Genomic DNA, 12,288 nt, shown 5'->3' on the forward strand with positions numbered 1-12,288 from the left:
CTTACCTATTTCAAGTTTGTTTTGGTCTAAAAAGTCAATCAAAGTTTTGGCAGAAACACTAAACATTTAACGTGACTTTTTCATGAAAATTCAGTTGTTTTTTTCCTTTCCCAAAATTCAGAAATGTTTTCAATAAATTACATGTATTAAAATAAATAAATAAATAAATTTCCCCCAACCAGCCCTATTGACAAGAGTACAGGCACAAGCCTCACACTCTCCTGCACAGCTCCCCAAATGGCTCTTTGACTTACACAACTCAACACTGTTAACTTTCATCATCTGGCGAGCAGCCAAGGACTTACGGTCGTGAGTGGGCAGTCTCGTAGCGCTCAAAGGCGTGCGAGGCGTCGTGCTTGTTGTTCATGTAACACTGCGTGCACAAGTCGTAATCAAAGCACACCTTGCACTTCCACCGCATGCCTCTGATCCCGTGCTTCTTGCAACAATCACAGATGATGTTGGGATGGCGTACACCTAAAAAAACCCAAATACACACACAATCCATCAGAGAAGCTGTTGCAAGGCTGAATGCATTAGACAGAGCTCAGCTGGCATTACTTAGAACAGCGGTTCTCAAACGGTGGGTCGGGACCCTGTTTTAGTGCGGTCGCCAGGGCTGGCATTAGATTTGCTGGGGCCTGGGGCTGAAGCCAGAAGTCCAAGCCCCACTGACCAGAGCTGAAGCCCTCAAGCTTTGGCTTCGCTCTCCCCAAGGAGGGGGAGGGGAGGTTTGGGCTTTGGTCCCCCTGCCCGGCATGGAGGGGCTTGGTCTTCAGTCCTCCTTCCCGGGGTCGTGTAGTAATTTTTGTTGTCAGAACAGGGTCGTAGTGGAATGAAGTTTGAGAACCCCTGACTTCGAGGGTACTCCGAGTGCTGAACTGTTGTGAACCACTTTCAGTAGGTTCCTGTATAAGAAGTTCTGAAGTTCCCATTTCACCTTCCTACACACACGCCGCACAGAGAATAAGTTGGACTGTTTATTGTTTTAAACGAAATGCTTTAAGAGGAGGAGGAGAGCCCGGGAGCAGAAACTGGGTTATTTAAAATGCTGACAAAGATGCCAACTGCAGAGTGTCTTTAGGAAACGTTACACAGGCAGACTCCAATCACAAAAGGTGATCGGCTTAACACACTAGTCCTGCTGGAGGGGCTGCAGCTCTACTTGTTTTAACTACTGCCAAAGCCTTTAAACACTGCTTTTATATATCTCTGGTACTTCTATGCCCCACTCCGATAGTATCTGAGCACTTCAGTTTTCCATGCATTCATCCTCACTCCTGAAAAGTTTACTATACTATTCTAGCATACAGGCCCTCTTCTGGCTCCATCTATAGGAAGCCCAAGGGGATGTCTTGTTATCCTCAGACAATTTGCTATCAGTCGCTAGACGAGGGCAGGCAGGCTTTAGGTATCCTGGAACCCCAGGCAAAGAATCCTTCGGTTCCCTCCCTCCGCCTTTTATCTGAGGCACGACAGCAGGTCTCAGTCTCTTCTTTTTCCCAGGTCAGGTCTCCTCCATCTTTCTTTCTCCCGGCTTTCTTCTCGGTCTTTCCTCCTCTCCCCACTAGCAGTCATGATAAGTTTATGGAGGGGATGGTATGATGGGATAGCCCAATTTCGGCAATTAATTGATCCTTGATTATTAGCAGGTAAATATGCCCAGTGGCCTGTGATGAGATGTTAGATGGGGTGGGATCTGAGTTACTACAAAGAATTCTTTCCTGGGTGCTGGCGAGTGAGTCTTGTCCACATGCTCAGGGTTTAGCCGATCGCCATATTTGGGGTTGGGAAGGAATTTTCCTCCAGGGCAGAGGCCCTGGAGGTTTTTTGCCTGCCTCTGCAGCGTGGGGCACGGGTCACTTGCTGGAGGATTCTCTGCACTTTGAGGTCTTTAAACCATGATTTGAGGACTTCAATAGCTCAGGCATAGGTTAGGGGTTTGTTATAGGAGTGGGTGGGTGAGATTCTGTGACCTGCGATGTGCAGGAGGTCAGACTAGATGATCATAATGGTCCCTTCTGACCTTAAAATCTATGAGTCTATGACTGACTCCTGGCCAGCTGGCTTCTTCCTCCAGCCTTTAGGGGTGGCTTGTGAAGTGGAAAGCGTTTCTGCAGCAGTGCTTCAGCAGCATGGTGCACCCCACCCTTGAAAGCTGAGCTGGGATTTCCAGACACACTCAATGGGCTTTGGGAATCTCACCTTTTTGCAAGCCGTAGCCATAAATTACCCAGCTTATGCTTAGAGCTGCTCCCAAGACTAGCAACAACAAAATAAAGCAGCTAATTCTTACTGCTTCCTCCACATAGGCTTGCCTCACCAGCCCTTGCAGGAGGAGGATTAGGCCAAAGGCTCCCCCTGGGGAATGCAGCAGAACAGTTTTCAGATCAGAGGGCTCCCCAAGAGAACGCCTCATCTTTCACGCAGCAATTGGCAACCCCTGCGCTCACACCAGAGACCAAGCACCGCTCCAGTGAGATTGCTTGGGAAGCTTTCGTATTGAACGGTTTTTGCTTTTTAGCCCTTCTGATGTGAAGCACGTGTCTCAGAGAATTTGAAACGTAACTAAAAAGCAGCAGCGCACACAGTACTTGGGAGCTTGTTCTGCATGAATGGGGATGATTCCTTTGAAAATGAAGTTTTAATAATGGTTTAAGATACAAAGTCTCAACAAGAAAAGGGGCCTGGGAAGCTCAGTGAGCATCTGTATGTGAGCACGTCATTTATTCTGGATTAATGGTTAATGGCATCTTTCAGTGCCTTTTTCATGCTCTTGCGATAGAAGAATAAAGCAAACAAACTCAAATGCTTCATTAAAATGATGTTACATGGGAGCAACTTTTGATTTTCTACAGAGCCGCTTTTTCTGCTTGCCAATGAAAATCTTTAATAAATACATCAATGGCTTTGTCAAAATGTATTTCCCTTTATTTTCCTATCACAGATGCACACAAAAACCAGGAGTAATACATTAAAACAGGAATTCTCCAGCTCCCCACACAATCTCCTCTCAGATTTCATTAAGAACAATTTAAAATCAGGGACACAAAGCAGTCACAAGTGGATCCCTCCCCTACATCTTTCTGGCCCAAGAATATTGGAAAACATTCACATGACCCAGAAACATTTGTAGAACTATGGCAAAATGTTCAACTCTGGCTGCCTAGAGTGAGTCTCCTAAACAAGAGAGGCTTGATTTTCATAGCTCCCAGGGGATCTGGGGTTACATAGCAACTTTGAAAATCAGGGCATTTTTATTTTGGTGCCTATATATCTCAGGCATCCAGATCTGAAAAATTTGTTCCCACAATCCTTTGCAATAGTTTCCTACATATGTTCAGCATCTCTAATTCCTTGCATCTGAGATCAGGGGGTCAACTTCTCCCCTCAGCTCTCCTGGTGCAAGTCCGGAGCAACTCCAACTTTGATTAAAATGTTCTGGATTTACACTGCAGGCAGAATTTGACCCAAATAGTTTATATTACATCAGAAGGCAGCCTCGAGACTCTGCTTCCCAATAGTACAAAGCATTGGTTTCTGGCTTCAGGGTTCTCGGGACAATAGCTGCTAAAAGTCGCATCAAAATTCAACTGCAAAATCAGAATCATCAGCATAATTTTGGGCTGATACCTGGCATTCAAATGACATAAAGCATCCACATCTAGGCCCAGAAACTTACAAGGTATCTTTCAAACCATGTAACGGTACCTCAGATCTAGCAGTAAGTTTTGTCGGCATTTTGCCAGTCCTAGACTTTGGGCTAGTGCAATTTTCAAACTGTTGGAGTCAAACAGGAAGGTGATGGGAATTAAACTGCTTTTCTTTAGAGTTGGTTCTGAGCTGCAAAGTTCGAGTCTGTCAGGCAAGGGCAGCTTTAGCGTGGCTTCAACAGTACCCACAGAAAGCAAAAACAAGGGTGCAAAGACAATGGATTTATTTTTTTTTTTAAATACTTCATTGATAGGTATGTACAGGTTCATATGAATGATATTTGTGTGGGTAAAGTCCACTGGTGCGGCAGCCCCTTGTGCAAGGTTGCAATACCTGGAGCTGGCACCAGCCCAGTGGGACAGGAAACACTGCTGCTGGGTGAGTGTGGGGCAGGCTCACTCTGCAGCTCCCCTCCACACCAGGCCAGGATTAGGGTTGCTGGGATGGAGGGTGGTCAGTGCCCCCCCCCTTGGTGGGGCGAGGAGGTAAGGGGGATGACGCTGGCCTATGTATTTTAGACTGCCCCCCATGAATTTACAATAGAGCTTAGTAGTGAACCCACCGAATCCAGAAGCTACATCTACCCTGGGGTCAGATCTTTCCCAAAGTCCTAGGGCTTCTTGGGCCTGGGGTTTGGCTTCACACCAGTTTCTGCTTTTTAAGTAGATGAGATTTATCTCTCCCCTCCCCCCCCCTTAAAAAAACAACGAATTTTGTTGTTTAGGTGAAAGCGCTGGGCAGTTGTGCTCTGTCATTCTAAACGTGAGAATATTTAAAGGAGTGAAAAGAGAATGTCAAACATTCTCTCCCCTGCTCTTGAGTCAAAGACCCAGGTGACTTGTTGGGCACAGTATGGCTACCACCATGGCAGTCTAGTTCACAGGCTATCTGACGATATTTAACCACCCATGATACTGGTACCTTGCCAACACTCTGAAAAGGGAAAGTGCGAACACTAACAAATTCACACTGAGTATTATCTTCATTTTACAAATGAATCAGACACAGATGTAGTGATTTTTTCCCCCCCGGTGTCACAGAGCACGGCTTCGTATGCAGGAATTCCTGGTTCCCAATCTACACCCACACTGAGTCTCCCTAGCAGCTGCGAGACCTGGAGATGTAGAGGATGGCTGTCATTTGAGCCAGACATATGCGAAGACAGAAGGCTTTACTGAATTACATGGCTGCACCTCTTGTCAACGTCCAACTAATATTTCACTGGCCTTACCTATTTGTGCATTATCGTACAGAAGAAGGTCATAGGCGCCTTGGAATCCAGTCCGATAATTGGTTCTGGTCCCTTGATCCCACTGGACCACCACAGTCCTATCCGGCGTTGTTGGGCTGCCTTGCCGGCCAATCTCAACCACGGTCCCAACGTTCCCTTCGCCGTTGTCCTGGTTGCTCCATTTCCAGTCAATTCCACGGACCACCCGCATCCCGACCTGCATGCTTGCATATGGGTCCAAGTCCATCACACGGTACAGCGGCCCTCACTGGCAGGGAATCTCAAAGGCAAGACGGAAGGAGCCGTGTGCCCAGCACACCTAGTAAGAAAGCACACAATTAAGACACATTATAGAGCAAGGCACTAACGTGACTTTCACAGCAAGGTGAGTGTGTAAATAATTTTGGCTAATTAAAATAGGCCTACAAGGGCCCACTGAATTAACGTTTTTGTAGATTTTGCATTTTCTGAACAAATAACTCAAATCCAACAGGTCATCTTTGGTCAATTCAGATTCCCCCTTCCTCTCCCTCACCTGCACCAAAATGATTGAGAGCTACTTTGGGTAGCATGGTGTTATACTACAGAAGAACATCCTGGGACTTCAAATAAAATTCTCTCCCTTGCAGACAGGGCGTGAAATCCTGGCTCCATTGAAGCTAATGGGAAAATCTCCCAGACGTCAACGGGTCCAGGATTTCACCCAGGCTGACAACAAATTTCAGCATTTAAATTGGTATGAATCCTCTTTCCTCAGGCCCTCAAACAAAACTACATCTACTCACATACTGCTCTATTATGAACAACATCTGTCCCATCCATAATTTTCCACCTGCGTGAGAAGCCGGATGAAATGAAAGGAAGGAAAAAGGCTTCTCTTCCCCACCCACCAGGGTCCTGCTACCAATGCTGGCTCCCACATCGTTAGACCAGCCACAGAGGTCTAATCACATGGATGTGTGCAGACACTTCTGTTTGAGGAACTCTGCTCCCTGCCACTACGCCTCAGCCTGGGGTTAAACCAAAAAGTCATTTGAAACAGCCAACCTGCTTTCACAGAAAACCATCTCCTTCCTCACCTCTCCTGGAAACTGGGCCCACAACAGTGACCACAAGCCCAGTTTAGAGTGTATAATAAAACCCAGAAATTCAGAGGAGTTCCCCTTTTGGGAGCACATTGCACAGCTCTGCTCGCTACAGGGTTATGAACAATGCCAGCTCCAAGTTTGTGCTTGGCTCCTCCGTTCCACACACCACGATCTGATGCAGCATCTGCGCAGCAGCTTGTGTTTTGTTGCAGGATAATTTTCATCTTTCCTTATTGCACTGATATTCCAGATCTGGTTGGTATTGTAACCAATTTGCAGCCAGCTAAGATTTTATAGTTATAGGTATGCTGCGTGCCAGGCCAAACTTGCAACTTCCTGCTTTTCATCATGAACGAAGCACAGATCATCTTCCTCCAAAAGCACAGGCACCTGCCATGGTCCAACATTTTCAGTGCTGTGGGTTGGAAGCTAGTTGTGGGGCACCTCCACAGTCTACCTACAGAAATAGGTGCTCTACAAAATGGTGTCCTCTGCATAGTGTGACCGCACACACAAGGTCACGCCACATGGAGGATGCCTTTTTGTAGAGCAGGTCTGCTGGAGGGAGGAAGGGAGCGGATGCATTTGGGGGTTGGAAGGAGTCCAGCCCACCTGTGAGCTGCCAGTTGGACCGCCAAGCTTCCTTTAGTTGCTATCAGTATAGGATCTCTGACACACTGGAATCAGTCCTGATTCCAACACTAGACGGCAGCAGTGCCCATACATTACCCAGTTCATTTCAGTATTATAGTGGTTTAAAATACACCCCTACCCCTATATAACGCGAACTGATATGACACGAATTTGGATAGAACGCGGTAAAGCAGTGCTCCGGAGGGGCAGGGCTGCGCGCTCCGGCGGATCAAAGCAAGTTCGATCTAACACGGTTTCACCTAGAACGTGGTAAGATTTTTTTGGGTCCCAAGGACAGCGTTATATCGGGGTAGAGGTGTACCACCAAAAGATGTTCAAACTATTTTGTAACCATAGTGAAGATAACCAATAATGGCCTTTCAAAGTCTATCCTCCATTCCTCCATTGTTCGAGAATTCAGCCATTCAAGCATTTACATTTAGATCATCTTCAGAAGACCAGAAAGCGAACTGTAGTTCTGTAGGCTATAGAAGCACTAAAGGAGACTGTAGCAAAAGTTTCTAGGAAATAATAGAGAGTGTCAGAACACTGCAAAAATGTACTGAGAAGGAAGACTAGAACGCACTGCAAGGATTCATGAGGCTTTTGTTCCTACTTACGTATAAGATCAATCCCAAGACAAAACGACTATAAATCTTCCCTGCGCTCTATTATAGGGAGGGGTGTCAATATCCACAGCAAGCGTTAAACAGTCCAATTCACAGGACTCAACTCTCAACATGATCAGAGAGTCATGATCAAATGAGAAACCAGGCACAGAAGCATCACCCCTACTGGTAACATTTTAAAGAGAGAATGTGCACAGAAACTGTACTGCTTTCACCCATGAAATCGGAGTTCCTGTCTTGGTTAACAGGTCTAAGATTAGACCCACACACCTAGAAATAGTTTTCATTTTAAAACATGGTGTGTGGGGGTGGAGGGGGAAGACAACCTAAAGCATTAGCCATTGAAAAGCCACGCTCAACAACATTTAAAAAGTAAGCTAGTCTTTGATGGATGAGCCATCAGCAAGTCAGGGCGGCCTAGAGAGAAAGTATGTCACAGCTAGGGCTGGCTGCTTGTCATGGCAGAAAAGAATGCTGAGGTCACAATTTATTTATTTTTTAAAATGCAGCAAGTTATAAGGGAGGGAGGTCATGCTGTCTGGAGCCAAGTTCTTTTCAGGCTGCCACAAAGGTCATCAATTAGTTTCAACTGCCACGGTTGATTTTGCAAGGATACCTATCCATTGGGAACAGAACTGAGATTAACAAAACCTATTTCATGCAGGTCAAATAACCATCAGAGAGTAACAACCTCCTGCCGCTACTGATGCCAGCTAGATTTGAATGGATGATCCAGAGGTGAAGGAATCTCTATCCTACCCGCAAATCCCTAAGTCAATCCAATTCCTGGTCTCCCCCAGCTATTCAGTACCCCAGCGCTCATTCCCTCCCAAATACTATGTTAATATTATTCACCAATCTTTTGCACATCCAAGACCCATGAAACCTCTCATTTTCTTTAAGACATTTGTGGTGTTTCTGCAGCAAGACAGATTTACTGGAGATGGATGAAAATGAGAAATAAATAATCTTCACCCAGAGAGAGAGAGAGAGAGAGATGTTGCTGTGATTTTAAGTTTTAACAGCAATTTATTAACGCTAATATGGCTATTCTGGTTTCCAATTAGAGGACAATGAGGGATTATAGTTTGCGATTACATCCCTGTCCCATTCAGTTACTTCAAACTTTAGTCAGTTCAGTAGCTTGATTAAGCAATAACCTTTCATCTGAAACAAGAGTAAAAATCCTGCTCTTAAAAGGGATTACATGAATCAGCCTTGGTTAGCTGATTAGCAAACAGTCTTTCATCAGAAAAGTCAGGGAACCCCTCCCCCCCTTTCTGTGTTTTGAAGAAATACTTTTATTTAAAATGTAGGGTAAAGTTTTCAAAAAAAAAAAAAAGACCTCAATGACTTAGGAGCCTAAGTCCCATAAAAAGTCAATGAAAGAGACTCCCAAAGTGCTTAAATCTCCTTTTCAAAAGTGACAGAGGAGTTGAGTCATTGAGGTGAAAATTGTATCCTTTGGCTTTTAGCCTAATTTTTTTTTTAACCCTAATAGATCATTTGATCTCTTCATAAAGATCTTTGTACTTCAGAATGAAGTTCTAAAGAGCTAAATTCTGCTTTCAGATGCCGTTGAAATAGCTTCCATTCGGCACTAAATGTTCATAAACGACATTTGCCATGAATCGTCACTTGCAACTAAGCCCCTTTTTAGTGGCAGGTGATTAGAGATACACTGCAGAATGATGGGGCCAAAATAAAAATGGCTTCAAGGATAGGAAATGTTTTTGCATAGCAATTTATGTGAACTAAAAATAGAGATTAAAATGGATTCTGTATTATTTCTGATATTAAAGAGGTATTCCTGTGATGGGTAATGTTACAATACTGCATATCACATAAACATTCGTCCATTCAACCATCTTGTTCCCTGTAATTTCTGCTAGTTAGTATTTATTGAGGGTGATACTTAGGCCAGACTAAACACAAGATAAAGTCTTCGGCACCAGTCTCAAGATGAACACACCCCCTTCTTCTGGTCTGTCTTCTCAAGATACTCTATCCACCCTCTGCTCTCATGCAATAGCCCCTCCTGGGCTCTTTGAAGTCTCTCTTCAGCAAGCTGAGACTCCCCAGGGCTTCCTACTGTAGTCCCCCCTCTTATCCAGCTGGCTTCTGTCCTATCTCCACCCCATGACATAGCCCCATGACCTGCCTTTATTCATTTTCTCCACCTTGGGAGACAAGCTAAGTATGTCACAGCTGGGGCTGGACCCATCTCCCCATGACAGCCCTCCATCTAGATGTCCAATCCTGCAAGGTGCTGAGCATCTTCCAGTGATTTCAGTGGGAAGTGAGGGTGCGTTACATCTTGGGAAATCGTGCCCCAAACCTGACAGCCAAAGTGCAGCACCAGACTTTGAAGGCAACACACACTGCCAGTGCTATAGCCACCCATCAGCGTTCAAGTTTATTTTTCATTTTTGTCCGACATGGTGGAAGTGAAAAGATGTGGTGGGAATAAAGAGTCATACACTAAGCCAGACAAACAAACCGAGGATCTTAACTGCATTTCAGGATTCAAGACAGCTTCTCTGCATACTGTTCTTGGCACACTAGATCAAAATGTTTCCTGCTCATTTCTTTCACAAATGTCTGAGGAAGGAGGTTCACGTGTCAAATACGAAAACAAACCACTTCTGAAGCGGCTAGGCTGAACCTAAAGGGCCACTGTTGATTATGCTCCGAGAAGAGGGAACCACCATGACCCAGCAATACAGACTCATCCCTGAGCATCTGCACTCCCTGTCTAGCCCTCCCCACGGAGATTACCAACCTACCTGTTTACATAGCTCTGTCCTGGCCTCTCTGCACTGTCAACATCATCTCCAGTATTTTGTCAATAAAAGTCTGGTAAGGAAATATCCAGATCCTCCTGCTCACAGGGCTATTAAAGGTGGATGTGGCAACATCAGCGTTCATTCACACACACTCCAGCTGCCCGCTGGTTTCGTACACTTGCATGGAGATGGTTTATTAGGGCTTTGCTGCTCTATAGCGCTTTCAAAGCCTGGATCTCGATGGGCTTTACAAATGTTAATGAATTAAGCCCCTAGGGAGCTAGCTTAATATTATAACCCCCTTCCCATACTACAGAGGGATAACCAGAGGAGATAAATGACTTGTCCATGATTACACATTGAATCAGTTTGAGAACTGAGTGTGGACCTCTGCGGTAACTACTGGATCGCACTCCATCCCATGCAGGGATTTACTGCTGGATTTTTGAAACATTTCTTCGCTCTGTACTACCTGTCTGCTGGTTCTGTTCAGCCACTCAAGTTTATTCCATAACTGGGTAGGAAGCATAAACTCTGCTAACTCATTATGCATGAACACACCATCCCAGCATTAAATGACAAGCTATTTGTTATTTACAAGAGGGGCCCCACTGGCTAGGGCACATCTTAATTTCAGTTTAGAATTTAACCTTTGGAACAAGGAAGGGTTTTCTCCCCTTCCCTAAATACAGTATTGTGCAAACACAGTACCTAGCGGGCCAGGAAGGCAACGCAAACACGTTTCCCGTGCACACCACTGAGCCTTTTGCTCATATTTGCTTTGATCAGGGAGAAATCGGGAAGGTAGAGACCTTAGTTCTTCTTGCTTTCTCGTGTTTAAGAAGACATAAGAACATGTGTGCATGGCCGGGACAGGGAAGCTGCGTGTGCATGATTTTTGAGAGAGAGAGAGAGAGAGAGAGAACGAACGAACTTGAGATTTATGTTTTAATTTTTGCCAAACTCCCTTCTCAGGGACCAGTGTCGATGATTCAATGATTTCACACACACACACAGGTCTATCCTGCACCAGCTTTGATTTCTCTGCCCAGCCACGGAACTGTGAAGGAACTCTGCTAAAGACACACCTGGACTCTCAAGCTTGCAATGCTATTTGCAAGACAATTAGCTGTGTCAACTGTGAAATCAAGCCAGCTTTTTAAATTCTGAAGAGGGAGGATTTGGTTTAAGAATTAAAATAGACAGGATACAAGTCTTATTCGAGCTCTACGCATGGACCAAGCCCATAACCCATCAACTATCCCAGCATTAGTGTCCAAACTCACCCCTCACTGGGGTTTGAGACTTACCAGTAACTGAAAAATAGGAACAGTCTAAGCGTCTTCCCTCAGATGGGCCTTTTCTAGGGTTTCCCTCCAAGACCTTCTCCGGTCCAGAGACATCCCACACCCTTTATACACTGGTTGGAGCCAGTTAAACCCACAGACCTGCATAGCTCAGCAGTAATGACCTCAAATCGTAATGCAGGGTTTCAGCCCCTGAATGGAGGGTGACTCCGTATTAGAGGCATGCCTGACAACAAGAAGGGAGGGAGAAAACCATTTCATGGAGAGCCCTTATAGGTCATCTAGGCCAGTCCTCCTCTTCAAATCCAGAAATGGCTCTTTTCCCTCTGGTAGAGTTTACTAAGGCCTGAATCAGCGGGTAGAAATCGACCTCTCGGGGATCGATTTATCGCGTCCAATCGGGACGCGACAATCGATCCCCGAATCGACGCTCTTACTCCACCAGCGGAAGTGGGAGTAAGCGCCGTCGACAGAAAGCCGCAGAAGTCGATTTTGCCGCCGTCCTCACAGCAGGGTAAGTCGGCTGCTATACGTCGAATTCAGCTACGCTATTCACGTAGCTGAATTTGCGTATCTTAAATATACCCCCCCCTGTAGTGTAGATGTACCCTAAGATCCCAAAAGCATGGTCCGCTAGAAGTCTGGGCACGTCAGAGAGGATCAGCGCCTAGCAGCTAGATATAGTTATAGCATCCATCCATCTTGTGGCTCAGAAGTTTATAGATGGAAGAGACTGCTAAATCATGGACTCTTACAGTTCCATTTGACGGAGTTTAAACATCGGGCTACCTAATCTAACCCACAGCTTAATCCAGACCTCTATTACTAGCCTTTAAAATGAAATTTGAACTGGAAGAGGTTTGGGGGTGGAGGGGAGGAATCTAGGGCTGTCGAGCGATT

The 12,288-nt window shown here is 45.4% G+C and overlaps 1 protein-coding gene across 5 annotated transcripts in view; it reads right to left on the reverse strand.

Annotated features, from left to right (window-relative positions):
- MIB2 (mindbomb E3 ubiquitin protein ligase 2) overlaps window positions 1–12,288 on the reverse strand; it is a 105,225-nt gene that overhangs the window by 62,545 nt on the left and 30,392 nt on the right. For all 5 annotated transcript variants that reach the window (XM_034753113.1, XM_034753109.1, XM_034753110.1 and 2 more), the window contains 2 exons: window positions 4,946–5,264; window positions 306–477 (listed from right to left, as the gene is read on the reverse strand). In XM_034753113.1, coding sequence (XP_034609004.1) covers window positions 306–477; window positions 4,946–5,192 — 419 coding nt within the window. In that variant the 5' untranslated portion in view covers window positions 5,193–5,264. The remainder of the gene's footprint in view (window positions 1–305; window positions 478–4,945; window positions 5,265–12,288) is intronic.

This window comes from Trachemys scripta, chromosome 19, assembly GCF_013100865.1.
Source record: "Trachemys scripta elegans isolate TJP31775 chromosome 19, CAS_Tse_1.0, whole genome shotgun sequence".
NCBI lineage: Eukaryota > Metazoa > Chordata > Testudines > Emydidae > Trachemys > Trachemys scripta.